The 21,578-nt window shown below is 48.4% G+C and overlaps 1 protein-coding gene across 1 annotated transcript in view; it reads right to left on the bottom strand.

The window, feature by feature from the left end:
- Positions 1 to 216: 216 nt before the first annotated feature.
- The window catches only part of ERLEC1 (endoplasmic reticulum lectin 1), a 42,106-nt gene continuing 20,744 nt past the window's right edge, over positions 217 to 21,578 (bottom strand). Inside the window, exons 9-14 of the mRNA XM_044289597.1 lie at positions 15,402 to 15,560; positions 11,139 to 11,198; positions 10,190 to 10,314; positions 8,806 to 8,883; positions 8,637 to 8,712; positions 217 to 600 (exon numbers count right to left, since the gene is read on the bottom strand). Coding sequence (XP_044145532.1) covers positions 529 to 600; positions 8,637 to 8,712; positions 8,806 to 8,883; positions 10,190 to 10,314; positions 11,139 to 11,198; positions 15,402 to 15,560 — 570 coding nt within the window. The 3' untranslated portion in view covers positions 217 to 528. The remainder of the gene's footprint in view (positions 601 to 8,636; positions 8,713 to 8,805; positions 8,884 to 10,189; positions 10,315 to 11,138; positions 11,199 to 15,401; positions 15,561 to 21,578) is intronic.

Below are 21,578 nucleotides of genomic sequence, written 5' to 3'. Positions count from 1 at the left end.
AATGTATCAATACTTATGTTCCCCGCTGTAGTTAGGAGACGCCAGATTTACCAAATCCAACTGCTTAAAAAAGTCACAAAAAATTGTTAACTCTCACTCCAGTTGGGGAGTTAAGTAAAAACTGGAGTAACATCTCTAGAATGAAATGTTATTTTTACAGATGCATCATGTGTTATCAAACATATGACAAATTTGGGACGTAGACTCTAGCAAAACTGACTTGAAATGTTTACTTCATAGTAAATTTCCCTTATAGTGTATACTGCAGAGCATGAAACACTTGCTGCAGAACATTATAACAATAACACAAAGCTCATATATTCATATAGTACCCGTAACAATGTCATTATCATGAAACGCCTTGAAGAAAAAAAGTTTCAGAAACCTATAAAAAAAGATTATTGTATTTAAAATCTGTATTATCCAATATATACACACGTACATATACACAAATGTTCTTCGAAATTTTGTACACTTGATCCCGCTGCTTGATTAGAGGTCCCAGCAGAACAATCTTCATTTATTGTCTCAGTTGGGAATTGAGAGGAGCCCATTTTCATCAGCTGTATCAAGAATCTTGCATATTACTGGGGATTCCACCTAAAGAGAACATGAAGAAAACATTCATTTTTTCCATGGAACATACGCTGATGGCACATTTCACAATTCCACCTTGTCTATTCATTGGTCCGTCATTTTTTTTCAGGTGTGACATTTTTGTTTTCGGCAAATGGCAAAAATTCAACTAGGGCTACTTCACATGGCAGAGGAACAGCCTGGTGGTGTTCAGCCTGATCCGGCCTATGCAGATACTGCCTACTGACTATAATGGGATCCGACTGGTTTCTGGCATGAGTGCTGGGTTTCGGCAGGATAAAAAACTGTGCATGCATCTGTTTTTGTCTGTCCAAAACCCAGCGGTCGAATCACTGTTGGATCCCATTGTAGTCTATGGGCTCCGGCGGTGCACGGCCCTATCCTGCCATGCCGGATACTGTGAACTCTGGCAGGTTGTTTCTTTGCCATTACAGCCTGCCGGATACCTTTACCGCAGATGAGAACGTAATCTAAGTAAGCTACCATTTTAATTGCAATGTATGCCTCAAATGTGAGACATGATATGCATACAATGAGAAAAATGGAAAAAAGGAGATTTTTGTATAACTTACCAGTAAAATCTCTTTCTCGCTCTTCATTGGGGGACACAGAGACCTTGGGTATAGCTATGTCCTCTAGGAGTCGTTGACACTAGTAAAAGCTGTTGGCTCCTCCCCTGGCAGCTATACCCCCTCCAGCCTGGAGAGAGAGCTTCAGTTTGTGAGAAGCAGTAGGAGAAGCAAGCTAAGAAAAAACACAGAACACCAACCATGGCAAGGACCCAACAGGCTCAAACCATCAACTGCCACAACTGTGACCAAACAACAATACTGGGTGGGTGCTGTGTCCCCCAATGAAGAGCGAGAAAGAGATTTTACTGGTAAGTTATACAAAAATCTCCTTTTCTCGCCCATATTCATTGGGGGACACAGAGACCTTGGGACGTCCAAGAGCAGTCCACAAGGGGGGGGAAAGAAACACAGACCCATGGAGCCATCGCCCCTGCAGGCAACAGAAAACTGCTGCCTGCAAGACCAAGCCTCCAGAGGCGGTGCCCGCCGATGCATAAGTATGCACTTGGCAAATATTTGTGAATGAGCGGAGGAGGGCAGTAGCCGCCCCGCACAACTGCGGCTGAACCTTGAACCATCCGAGCCCAAGAGCGCTAACCCCTCTGGTGAAAGGAGCCGCAACACTGAAGGGTGGAACCCTGCCCCGGGGACAGAAGTTCAAACAAATGCAGACGTGCAATTGACACCCTGGAGGCCGCCAATGTTATGCGAGGACCCTCCGGAAGGACAAAACCAAGGCGAGCACGTACGCCGGAAGGAACTGGAGGCTGACAAATAAACAGTCAGAGCCCTGACAACGGCCAAACGACCCAACACCTGTTCCTTAGGGTGTGAAGGGGAGGTACGCAGTGATAGAAGGCCAGATTCTTCATTGAGATGAAAATCAGAGATCACCGTCGGGAGAAAGGAAGAACGGCCCCAGGGAAGCTCCTACCCCTGGCAAAACCAGGACAGGTTCAAGGGGAGAATTCCGGAGTGCTAAAAAGACCAAGGTCTGATCCCAAGGCGGTAAAAGGAGGACGGCATGGAGGAACCGTACGGCTATTCCCAGTAGGAAGGAATTGAGGACCCTGGGTGGGTCAGAGGACGCTGGAAGGCCACACAGTGCCGAACCTACCCAGCTAAGAACCAAAGCCCAAGCAAAAAACCCCGGATCCACCCCTGCTAAGGGGAAGCGCTCCACGGAAACGGAAGTGGTCCACCAATGTCCCCCCGAGCCGACCAGGTGTGACGGGAGACTGAGAAGCTGCCTGAATGAGGCATGCCCAACCGCAAGCCAGGAATCAACACATTGGATAGTCAAAGGTAGTGACGATATGAGAATCATTGACGGAAGAACTCCGTTAGCGACCGTGTATCGACGGTGTAGCAAAACCGCTTGACGGAAGCAAACAACCAAACCAAGATTAGAGAAAAACTTCTGCCTTAAGGAGGAAGAAGAGAAGGGGTGTCCCGTTCCAGGAACAAAACTCCATCAACAGACGCGACAGCACCCCCGCACATCCTGGCGTGGGGAGTCTCATAGTCTAGTCACGGAATGCGTAGCGAAAAGGCATGACTACATCGGACAGACATGCCGACACCAGTCAAGTATCGAGAGGTAGTGGTACACACCGGTAGCGCGCCCAGGACCAATGGTAGGAGTCACCTGTAGAAGGAGGAATACAGGAACGCCACAGGCCAACAGTCGGTCCGGCACGAGACCGAAAGAAAAAGAAAAAAGAGAAGGGGGAAGGACGAAGTCCGTTCCCCATCCGAGACTAGCAGTATACAGAAGTAGCCACCGGATGAAAGCAGGGATGCCATACCCCGCCAAAGGAGGAGCCTATGCAGCGTACGCCACCGAATACGGAGACAGAAGAATCCGTCAACTGACGAAGGAGCCGTACAGGAGGAGCCAGATTACGCAATGGCTACTACAGGACCCCCATACCGTAGAGGAATCCGGTAGAAGCCACGGTACCATACCGCCCCAGGGAAGGAGAGCTAACTTTAAACGCTCCACCCGGGAAGGGCGCTGAACAGGAACAACTGCCCAGCAAGCGTCAGGGTAGAACCCCTACCTGATAGAATGCCCCACTGTAGCGACTGCGAACGCTAGTACCCGCACAGGCTGAATAGGCTGCAAAGCTAAACCAGAGTGCCAACCCAAACACTTCCCACATCAGGAATGGTGGAAGAGAGTAAGGAGTCAGTGTAACACTTGGCCCGTTGGCACGCAAACCAGATATGTGCAATGGTGTACGCACCACTACTGATGCGGACAACACCGTTCCCGATTGGGACAATGGAAACCCATAGAGATGGGAGCCCCTAGGACACAAGTGGGTTTGGGCAGGAGTTATAATCCTGCCCAAAACCAGCTCCAAGGAACACAATGAGGAATAGCCACCGTATGCACTGGCGGAACTCATATAGTACTAGAGTAAGTGTACCGAGCACCGTCAAGTACCGACTGTCGCCACGCCCCCAATGAAATAAGCGCAGGCACCTAGAGCCGTGGCGCCGTTGAATTGCAGAATCTGAAGATGTACAGATACTCCCCCGCTAGTGATCACTAGCGAAAGAGGGTAAGGCAAGTAGTAAGAACAATGACGCGCAACACTCCGCCTAAGGAAGGATAGTGCGACAGTCGGACCGTATCCAAACTGGTGCCACAGGCAGACACCCCACCAGAAGGGGGGTTAATATCCACGGTGAAAACTAGTGCATATGGCAATCCTGTACCCTATGGGAGAGCAATTAGCACCCGAGACAGGAGGTAATGGATACAGTACCCCTTGTGACCAGTGAGAATGGAATCGCTCCACCAATGGAAGGAGCTAATGAACACGGCAGGTACAGAACCCAGTGGAGGTACAATTCCGCCACCTACAGAAGGGGGAATGCACTGAAAATAGTGTTATTGTACCTAGTCCACCCATGGCAGGGGACAAAGTATAAAGGTGAAAACCGTATCGTAGTGGTGCAACTATACCGCCTAAGGAAGGGGGTAATGCCCACGACAAGTGCTACTGGCCACCGTAGACGCAACCTAAGGAGATTGATTCGGATTCACGTCAAGGCCCGAATCAGTGATTCTCCTCACCCCCCCCCCCTCTTCGGGCGGACCCACTCCCGTGAGAGAGGGTGCACCCGAGCGTGACCCTGGGAGGAAGGGAGGGGGTGTGGAGATATCGAGGAGAAGACGACCTGCTGTGGTCCGCTTGCGCGCAGGTATATGCATTAGAAAATCGCCCCTAGCAGTCGCGGACTGCGCAGTTGGGGCTTATCAACCAAACTACCTGGGGGTGGATTGGGAACAGAGGTCCTGTATACCAAAGGAACCCGCGGAAAATTATCAACCCAACAACCCTAGAGGGTGGATTGGGAATTTCCAGTCTTTTCCCCCCACTGGAATCGCGCAGGTGGGGAATTATCAACCAAACGACCCCATGGGGTGGATTGGGAATTCCAGAGGTTCTCCACAGTATGGCTCAGGTAGAGCATATCGACCAAACGGCACCGGAGGACGGATTGGGATCCCGCAGAGATCCTTAACTGAATTGCGCAGGTGGAGAATTACGGGAATACTTCAGCTGTCCTCCTGTGAGTTGCGAAGGTGGAGAGTTATCAACCAAACGACCCCAGAGGGTGGAATGGGAATTCCAGAGGTTCTCCGCTGTATTGAGCAGGCGGAGAATTATCAACCAAACAACCCCGGAGGGTGGATTAGGAATTGTGGAGGCTTTCCGCTGTATCGAACAGGTGGAGAACTACCAACCAAACGACCCCGGAGGGTGGAATGGGAGTTCCAGAGGCTCTCCGCTGTATTGAGCAGGTGGAGAATCATGACCAATGACCCCGGAGGGTGGATTGGTAATTGCAGCGGTCCTCAACTGCATTGCACCGGTGGAAAGAATCAACCAAGCTTCCCCTGAGGGTGGGTTGGGAACTGTCAGAGGTCCTCCACTGGACTACGCAGGTGGAGGATTATCAACCAAACGGCCCAGAGGGCGGAGTGGGAAACTACGGTAAGAGAGGTAGTCACATGTCCGGGGCAGGACACGGGCCCATTTTTGTGCCGCACAGTCAGAGTGGACATGACTGAGGGGAGTAGGGCCTGAATGGAGGTAGACATGTATTTCCAGCTTCATTTAACCTTTTTTTTTTTTTTTTTTTTTAAACTGGTCTGCCTAGCCTCAAGTGGATAAGAGGCAGGAAGGGGTTAACAGTGCAATAAGCAATTTTATTTTTCCCAGGCCATCCAACCCCTGATAATCCGGAGCTGGCCCAACAGAAGTGGCTGGCCGGAAAGGGTTAACCAATAACGACATTAGGTCCAGGGGCGGTGCTGATGGGGGGGGGCAGCGGCAGCTAGGCGGGAAGAATTCGCGCCAGCCCGCCACCCTCCCCCTCTGAGTCGCGGCCTAGCAGGTCGCGAAACCAGGGCCTAAAGTACCGTGCACAGCCACCCCGGACCCTCCCCCTCTGTACTGAAGTCAGCCGGAGGGTGGAGGGACCCGGAGCGGAGCGCGACACACATCCCGCCTGAGAAGCCGCACCGCGGCCGGGAAGGAACAGGGGAAGGAAGCCTATAGGCCCCAAGAGAAGCCGGGGCCTAAATTTGCAGCGGCGCCCAGAGGACCGGGATGTTCACCCCGCCGCCGGAATCGTGACAGCCGGAGGTCCATGTTAAGTAAGTGCCCCTCGGCGCGAGACTACCGCAAGGGGTCAGATGTCCGCGAACAGCCAGGGGCGTTAACCCTTTCGGAGCTGCGTGCGTGACGCCTGCTCCCGAAAGAGTAAATTAAAGGATACTGCAGCCAGTGGAGACGGACTGCGCCCAGTCTTTCGCCGGAGGTGCCCGGGGAGAAGATACATTAACCCTCTATGAGCCGGAAGCAGTCGGCCTAGAGGGCAAGTGAAAAGGGGGACCGCGTGTCGCATGGTGCCCGCCGGATTAACCCCTTCTCTCTTTTAGGGGTCTTGTCATAGTAGATTAAAGCCCCCTGGCCGTTAACCATAGGGCGACCCAGACTGTCAAAGATGGAGGGAGGGGGAAGAGGTCTTCATACTCACCTAGTCCCATGTACTCACCTCTCTCATCCTCTTCTCTTCACCCTCCCGAAGTGGACCCTCAAGGTCACCTTTTCCAGCAGGGTCACCTCCTCAGCAGCTGGCACCGGAGTGGCAGGCGTCTGGTATGGCGGGAGGGTCTTCTCTTTGGCGGACCTAGGTGACCCCTTGGCTGGCGGGATGCAGGGGAGCGAGGCTGCCCTGGTCCACTTTGTCTTCTGTGGGGGGGGCAGCAGTGCAGAATCGGCACTGGCGCAACTCGACCCCGGGAGAACAGGGAGGCGAGGCGACCACTGTTGTCCCATCTGAAAAGGAAGGAAAAAAAAAAAAAAATCTTCAGGAGATCCCTGCAGAGCAGGGAGGTCTTGCCTCCTATTGACACTAGAGAAAACTGAAGCTCTCTCTCCAGGCTGGAGGGGGTATAGCTACCAGGGGAGGAGCTAACAGCTTTATCTAGTGTCAACGCCTCCTAGAGGACATAGCTATACCCAAGGTCTCTGTGTCCCCCAATGAATATGGGCGAGAAAAAAAAATATTATTGTAGATTATGTACTTCCTAGATAAATGCACTTATCAGACAGGTCCCATTTCATCCACCTTTCAGTCTTGTTGGGACTGATTTAGGTATTTCAAAAGTAAAAAAAAACAGGTAGTTAAGCTCCTACTCCAGGAACCCCCCACCTATGGGCGGGGTTTGCATAAGCCTGGCCCCTTTGGTTGCCTGATTCGCAGGACTATCGTGGCAATATTGTAAAGGTTGGTATGCACAGTACAGACCAAAAGTTTTGACACACCTTCTCATTCAAAGAGTTTTCTTTATTTTCCTAACTATGAAAATTGTAGATTCACACTGAAGGCATCAAAACTATGAATTAACACATGTGGAATTATATACATAACAAAAAAGTGTGAAACAACTGAAAATATGTAATATTCTAGGTTCTTCAAAGTAGCCACCTTTTGCTTTGATTACTGCTTTGCACACTCTTGGCATTCTCTTGATGAGCTTCAAGAGGTAGTCACCTGAAATGGTTTTCACTTCACAGGTCTGCCTTGTCAGGTTTAATAAGTGGGATTTCTTGCCTTAAAAATGGGGCTGGGACTATCAGTTGCGTTGTGGAGAAGTCAGGTGGATACACAGCTGATAGTCCTACTGAATAGACTGTTAGAATTAGTATTATGGCAAGAAAAAAGCAGCTAAGTAAAGAAAAACTAGTGGCCATCATTACTTTAAGAAATTTGGGAAAAACTTTAAAAGTGTCCCCAAGTGCAGTCACAAAAACCATCAAGCACTACAAAGAAACTGGCTCACATGCGGACCGCCCCAGGAAAGGAAGACCAAGAGTCACCTCTGCTGCGGAGGATAAGTTCATCCAAGTCACCAGCCTCAGAAATAGCAGGTTAACAGCAGCTCAGATTAGAGACCAGGTCAATGCCACAGAGAGTTCTAGCAGCAGACACATCTCTAGAACAACTGTTAAGAGGCGACTGTGTGAATCAGGCCTTCATGGTAGAATATCTGCTAGGAAACCACTGCTAAGGAGAGGCAACAAGCAGAAGAGACTTGTTTGGGCTAAAGAACACAAGGAATGGACATTAGACCAGTGGAAATATGTGCTTTAGTCTGATGAGTCCAAATTTGAGATCTTTGGTTCCAACCACCGTGTATTTGTGCGACGCAGAAAAAGTGAAAGGATGGCCTCTACATGCCTGGTTCCCACCGTGAAGCATAGAAGAGGAGGTGTGATGGTGTGAGGGTGCTTTGCTGGTGACACTGTTGGGGATTTATTCAAAATTGAAGGCATACTGAACCAGCATGGCTACCACAGCATCTTGCAGCGGCATGCTATTCCATCCAGTTTGCGTTTAGTTGGACCATCATTTATTTTTCAACAGGACAATCACCCCAAACACACCTCCAGGCTGTGTAAGGGCTATTTGACCATGAAGGAGAGTGATGGGGTGCTACGCCAGATGACCTGGCCTCCACAATCACCGGACCTGAACCCAAATCGGGGGAAGCTGGACCGCAGAGTGAAGGCAAAAGGGCCAACAAGTGCTAAGCATCTCTGGGAACTCCTTCAAGACTGTTGGAAGACCATTTCAGATGACTACCTCTTGAAGCTAATGAAGAGAATGCCAAGAGTGTGCAAAGCAGTAATCAAAGCAAAAGGTGGCTACTTTGAAGAACCTAGAATATGACATATTTTCAGTTGTTTCACACTTTTTTGTTATGTATATAATGCCACATGTGTTAATTCATAGTTTTGATGCCTTCAGTGTGAATCTACAATTTTCATAGTCATGAAAATAAAGAAAACTCTTTGAATGAGAAGGTGTGTCCAAACTTTTGGTCTGTACTGTATGTACATCAAAATATACTGAAAATAAAAAGTGACATATACTTACGCCAAGTATGTACTGACAAGTCTGTGGCTCGAGCATATATACAGTGACAGCATGGGGAGACTCGGACTCTTTACACCTAAAAAGAGTCAAAAGAGCAAACAGTTGAGTGTTTCCATAAAGACAACATAAATGACAGTGCAGAGATTACAGGCGAACAAACAACACTCACTTTAGTTTTACGATCACCTGCCTAGGCTTATTTGTCAGTTCGCAGATATCGCCACCACCATAGAAATGTGACACCATTCTGTAAGAAAAGTTTCATTTAGATTTTATACATCTGTTCCATTTTTCTCTAAAGACAGGCAAAAATATGCATGAAAGACAAACTAGATTCACAGAGAAACAAAATGAAGTGTAAAGAACATTGGGACAGATTTATCAAAACTGGTGCAAGGGACGTAGAGCAGTTGCCCAATGCAATTCCTGTTCTAATTTTTTAGAGACCCCTTTGAAAATAAAGAGTGAATCTGATTGGCTACTATGAAAAAAAAGATCAATATGGTGCAGTTACCTATCCGCCATCAGACTGTTGCACTTCCTATTCACTAATAACTGACCAAATCTCACGATAACATGTATGTACTATCTACACATTTGTGGTACAAGGAAACCTGAAAAAAAAATCACCACAAGTCCAAGGTAAGGACTTTTGAAGTAATTTTATCAAACTGGTGTAAAGTAGAACTGGCTTAGTTGCCCATAGCAACCAATCAGATTCCACCTTTCATTTTCCAGAGGAGCTGTCAAAAATAGAAGGTGGAATCTGATTGGTTGCTATGGGCAACTAAGCCAGTTCCAGTTTGATAAATGACCCCATTTGTTTAAACTTTTATTAGGCTTACTTTCTAGCAGGTTTCTTCTGCCCTGACAGTCAGAAAAACATGAAACTGTCATGGATTCTGTAAAAATTTAAGCCATGATAGCAGTGCAGCAATCCTAATGCTAAAGGTCCCTTTACAACACGGGCAGATTAAAGAGCATCGGATGATGACACCATATGTCGACATGGGGACAAATACAATAGTTGTTCTCCATTCAGTCGGCATTGGTTGGCAGCACATCTCATTGGGTAAACAAGTATTTTAATGCCCGCATAAGGGTACGGTAAAATGTTCTGTATGTGGACAAAACCCCATCCGCATGCAGTGGCCAAAAGCCACACAATTTTGAAGGCGATATGTCAGACTTAACTTGGCAGTCACGGGTGGGCGGCATTTGTCCGTGTGCGGCCGTTGCAACGTTCAATCAATTTAAAACATACGATCACCAACAAATGAGAATTTGCTCATTTGTCAGCATGTTTACAAGGGGCAATGATTGGGAACAAACATTTATTCATTCACCCAATCATCGGCCCATGTAAAAGGGGCTTACAGGGGATTCTGCCAAGACTTTTCCTGAGGATATGTCACCAATATCAGATCGGTGGGGGTCGGATGCCTTGCACCCCCACCAGTCAGCTGTTGCCAACCACAGGCTCTAATAACTGTACAGTGTATGGAACAGTTATGATTAAAAGGTAAGACACGGATGTACAACAAAAGACTTACCTAACGCTCTGCGCGCCCTCGTCAGGGGGATGGTACAACCTTGGAACATTTTTTCTGGCCCATTCAAAATGTTGTTCTTCTTTCCAAGTGCCAACAACAAGGGTTGTTCTGCCAGTATCCTTATCCTGCATATCAAAAGCCAAGAAAGAAATGCATTAAATCAGCCATTAAGTAACTGGCTATGAAATATACCAATGCAGCATTTTCATATGCACACACATTGAGGGAGATTTATCAGAACTGATGTAAAGGAAAAAATAAAAATAAAATCCCACCTTTCATTTTTCAGAGCTCCTTTGGAAAATGAAAGTTGGAATCTGATTGGTTGCTATGGGCAACTGAGCCAGTTTTCCTTTACACCAGTTTTGATAAATATCCCCCACTATACATAGCGCTAATTCCGTGCAGTTTTGTATACCAAAGTATATACTGTAGAATCATGTTCTGATATACTTAACATAATTGTTCTAAACGCATATGCTCTCGATTCAGTCTCCAACCTGCGGCCCTCCAGCTGTTGCAAAACTACAACTCCCGGCATGCCCAGACAGCCTACAGCTATCAGCCTACAGCAAGGCATGGTGGGAATTGTAGTTTTACAACAGCTGGAAGGCTGCAGGTTGAGCATCCCTGAACTACAACTTCCATCATACCTTGACAGTCTGCAACTGTCAATTCATAGTAGGACTTGTAGCTTCCCAAAGGCTAGAGACCTTCTGGTTGGAGACCACTGATTTATCAGGTTTATAAACTGTGTCCTTGACAGTGAAATGCAAAATGTAAAGTGGTCTCGTGTTATTGCAGTGTCTACTGGTTTTAGTGCTGTACATATGACCACAGCACAATCTCAGATAAAGTTATATTGCTTCTCTAGGATCTTCACTTCCATTGTTCCTGTAGCTTTTAAAAGAAAGATGCTATCTAGATTAAAAACAGTAGCTGCACTTACCTCATGATATTGATGGACATATTTTCCATAACAGAATTCATACTTCCACCACCCAACACCCTGCAAAAATAAAGAAACTAAATGAAAAACAAATCTGCACATTTTAGAGGGAAAATGCTTTCTACCTAATAAAAGGCAATCAAGGAAAAATACAGGAGTAGGATCATGCAGATAATTCTCTTCACCATCCTCATTACATCATGACTGCAACTTTCTAATATACTTGCACTTTATTCCTCACTGGTTTCAATGAACTGGAACTTTGATTAATTCTCATTTATTTATTTATTTTATTTTATTTTTTTAAACATTGTTTTTAATAATAAAATAAAGTATTACATACAAGAATATGCTTTGTGTTACTTTCTTTTCCAAACATTGATCTGATCTTGCATGATCCTCATAGTCCCATTAACAGAGGGACACAAGAAAAAAAGAAACATTACAATATAATTAACTTGTCCAAATTAAATAATAACAAAGGAAGAAAAGGGGATACAGTATCTCACAAAAGTGAGCACATCCCTCACATTTTTTTTTACATATTTTATTATATCTTTTCTTTGGACAACACTGAAAATATGACACTTTGATGCAATGTATGGTAGTCAGTGTACAGCATGGATGTCAAACTCATGGCCCTCCAGATGTTGCAAAACTACAACTCCCATCATTCCCTGATTGCTGTAGTATGCCCAGGCATGATGGGAGTTGTAGTTTTGCAACAGCTGGAGGGCCACGAGTTTGACATCCCTGGTGTACAGCTTGTATAACAGTGTAAATTTGGTGTGCCCTCAAAATAACTCAACACACCTCCATTATGGTCTAAACCGCTGGCAACAAAAGCAAGTAAACCCCTAAGTGAAAATGGCCAAATTGTGCCATTTTCCCTCCCCGGTGTCATGTGATTCGTTAGTGTTACAAGGTCTTAGGTGTGAATGGGGAAGCAGGTCTGTTAAATTTGGTGTTATAGCTCTCACACTCTGGTCATTGGAAATTCAACATAGCACCTCATGGCAAAGAACTCTGAGAATCCGAAAAAATTAATTGTTGCTCTACATAAAGATGGCCTGGGCTACAAGAAGATTGCCAACTGAAACTGAGCTGCAGCACGGTGGCCAAGACCATACAGAATAAAATATTTATAAAAATGTAAGGGGTGTACTCACTTTTGTGAAATACTGTATAAATAAGGGGACAAGGAGTAGTATGCTCGACATTATATCACGAAAATAGTGAAACTTTGTTGAATTGAGAGTGAAGCCAGTTATGCCACTTAACCTTAAACCTGGCTAATTTATTGGAGACTGAGGCGTTAATCATTTCATAGAGTTCACTATTTCCATTAACGGAGGAGGGTTTGGGTTTTTCCAGTAGTGGGTAATTTTCATTCTGGTTGCTATAATCATATGAATGATAACTGTTCGGAAAGAATCTGGGAGGGAATCGAAATTAATAGAAAGTAGGCTTTGCGCCATTGATAGGGAAATTGGAGTTTTGCATATTTAGGTTAAAATTGTATTAATTGAGGTCCAAACGGGTTTGATTTCCCTGCATTTCCACCATATGTGCTCCATATCCGCTTCTGCTGATGAACATCTCCAACAGACATGGGAAGATGAAGGGATACCATCTAGCGTTTGTTTAGATTTAACAAAACCCACTTGATCATGGTGGACCAGGTAAGGAATCAGGGGAGACACTATTGGATAATAGTTTAGAATAAATTTTAATAGTTTAATTAAATTTTAACATTCAGGAGAGAAATAGGTCGGAAATTCCCTGGTTTGTCAGGAGATTTTCCTGGTTTAGGAAGAGCTACTATAGTGGCCTGGAGCATTTCAGGTGGTATGTTCCCGGTTGACATTATGTGGGAGAAGCTAGATAAAAGATAGGGAGATAGTATTTTTTCTAAGGTTTTAAAATATTCATTGATCAATCCATCTGGGCCAGGAGATTTATTATTTTTAGTTGACTTGATAATATGAGTTATTTCTGCAAGTTCAATTAGTTTATTAATTTGCGCAAGTTGATCAGGGGACAGTTTGGGCAGTGAGATATCAGACAGGAATTTATTAATGAGGCCTGGGGTCGGATGGGGCACCGAGTTGTAGTCTTTGAGATTATATAAGTCGAAGTAATAATCGGCTAACGTGTTGTCGATACTTTGGGGGTTAATGATCTTTTCTTTACGAGAGCTGTAAATAAATGTTAGTTTCTTCCTGTTTTGGGTGGCTTTAATTTTATTGGCCAATATTGTACTCGCTCTATTGCCGTGTAGGTAATATTTCGCCTTGGATTTCCTCAAGTTGTGTTTGAAGTTATTTTGATAAAGCTGGTATAGTTCGTAACGTAAATCTTTAAGTTCGTTTAGTATAGTTTCGGAAGGGTTTATTTTGTCCAGTAGCTTCTAAATTGGTAATGGATGAGCATAGTTGTTCCGTACGAGTGCGTCTCAGTTTTTTTAAGAAGGCTGAAATGTGAATAAGGTGGCCTCTTACATAAGCCTTGTGTGCGCACCAAGTCGTGGTGGGTTGCACATCTGGGGTACAATTGTACATGAAATATTCTGTAAGAGCTTCATTAATTTGGGATTGGATGGAAGGTAAAGATAAATGATTGTTGGTTCGCCAGGGTGTGTATGCGAGTTGGTTGAATCGCTCCGAGATTAGGCATGAAATTGGTGGGTGAACGGACTATGTAATGGAACCTATGCTAGAGGACGAAATGTTTTGTAAAGTCCATTTATCAACAATTATCAAATCAATACTAGAATACTGTTTATGGGGGTATGAGTAAAAAGTGTAAATCGCGTTCTGATTTGTGTAACACTCTCCAAGTAGGTATTGCGCAAAACGTAAGGCGGGTTGAAATTTCGTATGGTTCGACTTGTCAATAGAGGGCAATGGAGGCAAATTAAAGTCTCCACATATAACTAGAGAGCCTTGTTTGATTGATAGGGCGGTTGTTATTACCTCTTTGATAAATGCGAGTTAATTTGTGTTTGGTGCGTACAAGGAAACTAAGGTATATATTGTATTGTTGATGTTACATACTAGTATAATATATCTCCCATTGTTGTCAGTCTTGCTTTGAAACGAAAGGGAATTTTTAAACAGCAATAATTAACCCTCTTTTCTTGTTCCCTGCAGGTGATGCAAACAAGTTGGTCAATTTTTTATGGTTAAGTCTACAAGTGTCAGACTTATTCAAGTGAGTTTCTTGAATGCTAATCACGTCACTTTTAAGGGAATTAACTTCTTTCCATAATATAGATCTTTTAAAAAGGACTATTTAGTCCATTAGCATTATTTGAAGAAATTTTGAAAACCATCACTGGCAGTGAAGGTAGTGCAAAGTAAATAATACAATATGGCACAGAGCAAGTGCGGGCACCACAACGTAAGGGTGACGCAGTTGCTCTGCAGCCTCAAATAAAAGAATATCGAGCTCACTTTTCATTTAGGAATTACAGGGTAATGTAAAGTAAAGTAAAGTAAAAAAAAAAAAAAAAAAAAAGGGGGAAGTAGGATAGATAAGGTTTAGACAGAACAATGCAACTCTATCCATCTATAACAGAGTAGATAAATCAGAGTCCAGTTCAAAGAGAACCAACCGGATACCAATTTATCAATGGAGGTGGGATTTAAAAAATGTGTGCCCCCCCACCGTTTTATAAATTCTAACCATTGGTGGTGTAGTGCCCCCCCCAAGTATTAGCAGTGGCAACATGGTTCCCTCCCCCCTCTTCATTGGTGGCAGTTCCAATCGGATCCCCAGCAGTGTAATTTTGGGGCTCCGATCTGTTACCATGGCAGCCTGGACACTACTGAAGCCCTGGCTGCCATGGTAAGCTCCCTGTAGTCATATGCAGCACATCTCCCTATGTAATTCGGGTGTGTGCTGCTGATAATCAATAAAATAAAAATCTAATAAAAAGATGAAGACTCTGAATATGGCCCCATTTACACGATTGTATTTTTGGTCTGCATTTTTGTAAACTGGATGCAGACTAATTCACTTCAATGCAGATGCAAAATGCCTGTTCTGTCTTTTCCGCAAAAAAAGATAGAAAGTGTCCTATTCTTATCCATTTTGTGGAAAACAGGCATTTGTAACATAGGGCAGGACGTGCAAGGGGAAAATGCGGAACACACGCTGTCAGAATCCATGTTTTGCAGATCTGCGCAAAATACAGTCATGTGCATGGGGCCTATAGCAAACAAAATGTTCTGTATCCTGACAAACATATGACTGTCTTACCCCATGAAAACAATATGATCCTGTGAGAAACTCTTTGATCAACTGCTCGTCTGTCAGCTTGGAAATGTGTGTGGTCCCCACAGTGACATGATGCTGGGAGCCCACCGTCACCGGCTTATGGATGGTGGAGAACTTGTCCTTAATGCTTTGCCGCTCTTCCTGGAATTATATAGTTGCACCATAAAATGACAAACTTACATTGTCTGGGTATTCAATATGTATTGCTGAACAAAACAGAAACTGGGTAAGTGCACAACTTAGCCAGTCTTACAGCATTTAAAGGGAACTTGTCACATCGACCATGTAGTCTGAGGCCTTGTTCACATTTCAATTGTTCACTGATGTGTGTTGTCTGCATTTTCTGCGGACAGCACAGGTATCCATTGATTTTAAATGTTACATAGTTAAGGATACTTTCACATCTGCGTTTTTCTTTACCGGAGAAAAAACGAGATTCTTGTATAACTTACCAGTAAAATCTCTTTCTCGCTCTTTCCTTGGGGGACACAGAAGACCTTGGGTATAGCTCATCTCCATAGGAGGCGTGACACTAAGTGAGAACTGTTAAGCCCCTCCTCCACAGCTATACCCTCAGCCTGGAGAGAGAGACTGCCAGTTGCGTGTCCAAGTAGTGAGAAAAGGCAAAGTCCAAAAGTGGAACCAACAAGCCAACTACCCAACGGGTAAAACAACTCGGAAACAAAGAATGGGTGGGTGCTGTGTCCCCCAAGGAAAGAGCGAGAAAGAGATTTTACTGGTAAGTTATACAAAAATCTCGTTTTCTCGCCCAATTTCCTTGGGGGACACAGAAGACCTTGGGACGTTCAATAGCAGTCCAAGAGGGGAGGGACCACAGCACCAAGGCAAAGCACCCGAAGGCATCAAGAAACCGCCGCCTGCAGACCAGGCGGCCCAGGGCAGCAGACGCCGAAGCCCCAGTGCGCACCCTGTAGAACCCAGTAAGGTGCGCAAGGAAGACCAGCGACCGCCTTGCACAAAAGCATGGCCGAAGCCTTATGCCTCCGGCCCAGGAGGCACCGACCGCTCTGGTGAAATGAACGGTGACACCAAAAGCAGAACCCTGCCCTTGGTGCGGTAACCACAGCAATAGACACAGAGAGCGAAGGAAAGCCACCCTGGAGGCCGTCAACCCTTTGCGCGGACATCCTGGAAACACAAGAGACCGAACGCCGACAAGAGCCGGAGATCTCCAAGTAACAACTGCAAACCCAAACAATCTCCAAGCGGTGAAGCGCCCGTTCCCGGAGACGGGAAGGGGATGACCAAAGCCTCGTAGATAAGAAGGCAGATACCACCCTCAGAAGGAAGGGACGGGATGGAGAAACAGCCCCGTCCTGGAAAAGGACAGAGGGCACAGAACACGAAGGGCCACCCATCAGGCACCCGTCAGACATGATGGCAACAGAAAACACAACTGTACAGGACAGCAGGAGTAGGGAGAACTTCTACAACGGCACCAAGGGAAAGAAGGGGAGCGCCAAGAGCTCAGTGTGTAGTTCCCAGGGCGGTACCAGGGAACGGTACAGAGGAACCAAAGAGCCACTCTGTGGAAGAAGGTCATGACAGGCCCAGGAGGGCCAGAAAACGCTGCAAGGGGAAGGACAGCGCCGACACTTGACACTTCAGTAACAGAGCCCCAGTCCCAGGGCCAGGCCGGACTAGAGAAAGACAGAACCAAGGGAGAGAAAAGCAGAGTGGGGGAATGCCCCACTTACCACAAAACCTAGTCAAGAACCCTAAGTCCGACAACCGAACCTGGACGAAGCACAGTCGGGAGCGAACACTAGCGCGCTCGCAGGAATCGCCTGGCAAGCGGGAAAAAAACCCAATGTGATCAGGCGCAGACCAGTAACACGGCCCAAGGGTCGGAAGAAAACTCCCGTCGGCCCCCGAACAACATAGTCCCGTATCCAACCGGAGTGGGTGAGCAGAAGGACAGACGGAAGAAACCGGAAGGGTCCGCCCAGCAGCCGACAGATGCCAGGACAAGACAGGCCAAAGTCCAAGTCGACGTAGCCACCACAGGAAGGAGTTCTACAGTCCTGGTGAGGGAAAGTCAAGGACAACCGTGACCGAAGGGTAGTCCTCCCAAGTTACCGAAAAGGTAAGTCCAGCAGGACCATATGCCCAGAATGGAAAGGCAATCTGCACCCAGCGGGAGGACAGAACGCAATAGGCCTGGCAAACAGGCACACAGCTAGTACTGCCAGCGAAAACGAGGGAGACGGTACGAGACCACAAGTAACACCGGAACCATCCAAGTGAACAACCATGCTCACCCCGAAGGGGAGGGGGCAATGACGAAACAGCCTCTGAGGCCTGGCCGGTGCAGAAGCCACCTCGGAGTGACAAACTCAGAGAGGAAGCCAAAACGACCGAGCCGGCGAGGAAAAGCAGTCGAGACAGAGGCCGGCATAACACCCTCCAACCCGAAAGGAGGAATGGCAAACAGGGAAGCCACAGGACAGTTCAAAAGCCGAATACCTGCTACTCTGTGAGACGACCTGCACATCGCCTCGCAGAAGGCGAAAACCCTGAAGAACCCAAAAGTGGAGGTTCCTCAGACCTGGATAGACGAGCACAAGAGAAGTTGGGTGACCTACCCGAGAGGAGCGGTCTGTTCCTGGTAGCAGATCAGACTGAAGTGCAGAAGGCGCCAAAGACAACGCTCTCGACCCGACGGCTTGCGCGGGGAAGCAATGTCACGGGAGGACGAACGGGTACGCATCAAGGTACCCCGAACACTCCCCAGGTGGAAGGGCCAATGAACATGGCTGGTGCAGTCACAACGGGACCACACCAGAGAATGAGTGCCACCCAGCTCGGTGCAGTAGCGAGCCAGCAGAGCCCGTCTACATATATACAAGGTATACAGCGGTGAATACATTGGGCATTCATTTGTTGTGTGTTGGACAACACCTTAGGCTCATACAGGTGGACAGAATGACCTCCTCAGAAAAGAGTGCAAAGCTAGCGACAAGCAGCCTCACCCCAAGAGAAAAAGGTATGTCGCAGGAGGAAGGGAGGCATACGTACTAGCAAACCGCAGGCAGCGAGAAGGCCAACCCACCCACGGGAGGAGAAGGCAAACACGGCCCAAACAACGCACAGAGCGCACAGCCAAGCATCCCACAGTATCCATGGAAGTGCAAAGTGCAACCCGAAAGGGAGTTATGCACAAGGCTAGTACAGGGGGCATGCTATGGAACGCAAGCAGTCCGCCCAGAAAAGGGGAGAGAAAGGCACCTGGCAAACTCTGCAGACGGCAAGAGTGCAAAGGCCCGCACCAAAGGACCTAGTGAAGGGGGAAGGGCATGCACCGGATTATCCTGGCATTAAATTATTGTGCAATAATCCACCCAACACCGAATTTTGTGAGAGTGCAACGAGTAGTTCGCCAATGAAAGGGGAACGTCCAGTACAGCATATAGAAGGACAGCCGCGAATCTCATGAGCGCGCAAATTACCGCCCACGGAATGAGAAGTGGTCATGCACAAGGCCAGCACCGTTTCCAAAGGGAGTGCAAGCAGCGCACCCATGTTTAGAGGGCCATGCTCCTGGCCAGCAACGTATTCGGTGAGGGTGCAATGAACCGCACATGGCAGCATCGCATCCCAGGAGAGCGCGAGCACCCCGCCACGGACGGGGCCATGCACATGGCCAGCAACGTACTGGCGCAAGAACAAACACCGTCAGTGAAGGTGCATGTATGTCGCCTGAGGAGAGGAGGCATGCCCATGCCGGCAGCAAAGCCAGCGAGAGTGCGGTCCACCGCCCAAGGAAGGGGGGGGAGGGGCCATGCCTATGGCTGGCAGCGGATCCGGTGAGAGTGCAAGCACCCCGCCATGGAAGGGGGTCAAGCACGTGGCCAGCAACCTACCGCGAGAGAACAACCCCAGCCAGGAAGAGTATGTATGCCGCCCGAGAGAAGGAGGCATGCTCAAGGCCGGCAGCGAAACCAATGAGAGTGCAGCCTACCGCTTATGGAAGGGAGTCATGCACAAGGCCGGCAGCGAATCCATTGAGAGTGCAGCGTTCCGCTTATGGAAGGGGGACGTGCACATGGCCGGCAGTGAATCCAATGAGTGCAGTGTTCCGCATATGGAAGGGGGACGTGCACATGTTTTATACCCATGGCCGACAGCGAACCCAGTGAGAGTGCAGCGTACCGCCATGGAAGGGGGTTACACACACGGCCGGCAGGAATCCAGTGAGAGTGCCGCGCTCCTCAAGGAGGGGGGTCGTGCACATGGCCAGCACCGTATCCGGTGAGAGTGCAATTCTTCTGCCCCAGAAGGGGGTCATGCACCTGTCCGGCATTAAATCCAGTGAGAGTGATGCACATGGCCAACCTGTAACAGGAGAGGCGACGTTCTGCCTATAGACGGGGCGTCTGCCTTTGGTCAGCGCCGTATCCCGGGAGATGGCAAGGGTCCGCCTAGAAGGGGAACATGTAGCTGGCCAGAACCGCAGCCGAGGATCGCAACATGCCGCCTACGGAAGGGGGGCATAGCGTGCGGCCAGCACTACTGCATCAGGCTGCAGCGTCCTGCGCAACCATTCCGTTATTTATTAACTTCATTATTCTTTTTTTTTTTTTTTTTTTTAAACACAGCCACTCTGAGGCAAAAAAAGGGGCCACCATACAGGGGCACAATCTCATACAGGCCCACCAGGAAGCCCAGAACATAGAGGGTGTCCTCTAGATGGGAGCCGGCCCCTGGCGGCCGGTACCCAACAGGTTAACAAACATCCGGCCTAGGGGGCGGCGCTGCGATCCCCTGGGGGCGGGGGACCTCCAGGCGGGAAGAATTCGCGCCGCGAGAAGTTCCCGCCCCCTCCAACCGAGGCTGGAAGTTTGCGGCCTAGTAGGCCGTGAAGCCGGGGCCTAGATTTTCGCGGCGCCCGGCCGACCGGGAGTACCGGCGGTCGGCCGGGACCGGGAGGGAGCCGGCTGACGCATGCACTAACGGCCGCGGGTGCCCACCCCGCGGGCCTGCAGAGACAAAGGGCCGGATTGCGGCCGAAAGGGCCGGATTGCGGCCGAAAGGGCCGGATTGCGGCCGAGCAGGCCGAAGCCTGGGTCAAAAGTTTGCGGCTCCCGGCCGACCGGAAGCCTCAAAAAAGACAGCCGGGGCCTGCTGGAGCATCGCGCTCAGTACATGCAGGCCGTGAGGGCCTTGCGTCCGGCAGCTTCTGGAGCGGGCCCTTGGCCCTAGACACCGGTAAGGAGGGCGGGGGGGGGGGGGACCCTGAAGTCCAGCACTGCACCCCCTGCCCTAACGGACCAGGCGCCCGTGGAGGAGGGACAGGGCAGTCAGCGCGGGCCCCCTGTACTGAATCTGCGACCGGTAAGGGGGAGGGCCGGCATAACCCCTGTGTCAGAGGCAGCTAGGAGCGGGTCTCCGGTCCTAAAGCAGAATTCCTCCACAGCAATCCATTGCTCACCCCTGTGCAATGCCCTATGAAGGGGCAGTGTATAGTCGCCCCGCGGTCACCAGTATGGTGGTGGTGTGGGGCTATATGATTATTGGGCAACAGCTGGATATGAGAGACAGCCCTGGAGCCAGAAAAATGGCTGTTCCCAACGACACCTCAGGGGCCAGCCTAGGTCCAGCAGGGACCAGTATGGGGGTCCAGCACGCAGGAGACCGGGGAGGGAATGAGGGGAACGTAGGGCTGGAGAAGCCTCTCTCTTACCACAGCCGTCTTCACCCTCGGTCCGTTCCAGCAGGGTCGCCCCTTCAGCTACTGGCACCGTAGTGGCAGGACGCTGGAAGAGGGACTTGGCGTGCGGGCGACCCTTGCGCTGGCGGGATGCAGGGGAGCTGGGCTGCCCTGGTCCACCTTGCCTTCTGTGGGGGAGGCAGCAGTGCGGATGACCGGCACTGGCGCAGCTCGACCCCGGGAGAAACAGAGAGGTCTAGTGCGTCTCTGTTGTCCCTGATGATCTGAAGAAAAAGAAAAAAGCAAAAATCAAAACTAAAAACCAAACAGGAGAAAAACAGCCCTGCAGTAGCAGGGAGTGTCTTGCCTCCTTGGACACTAAGCAAAAACTGGCAGTCTCTCTCTCCAGGCTGAGGGTATAGCTGTGGAGGAGGGGCTTAACAGTTCTCACTTAGTGTCACGCCTCCTATGGAGATGAGCTATACCCA

The sequence above is a fragment of the Bufo gargarizans genome, chromosome 4, assembly GCF_014858855.1.
Source record: "Bufo gargarizans isolate SCDJY-AF-19 chromosome 4, ASM1485885v1, whole genome shotgun sequence".
Lineage (NCBI taxonomy): Eukaryota > Metazoa > Chordata > Amphibia > Anura > Bufonidae > Bufo > Bufo gargarizans.
The sequence above is the reverse complement of the archived record's forward strand: the minus strand, read 5'-3'. Positions and strand labels throughout refer to the sequence as shown.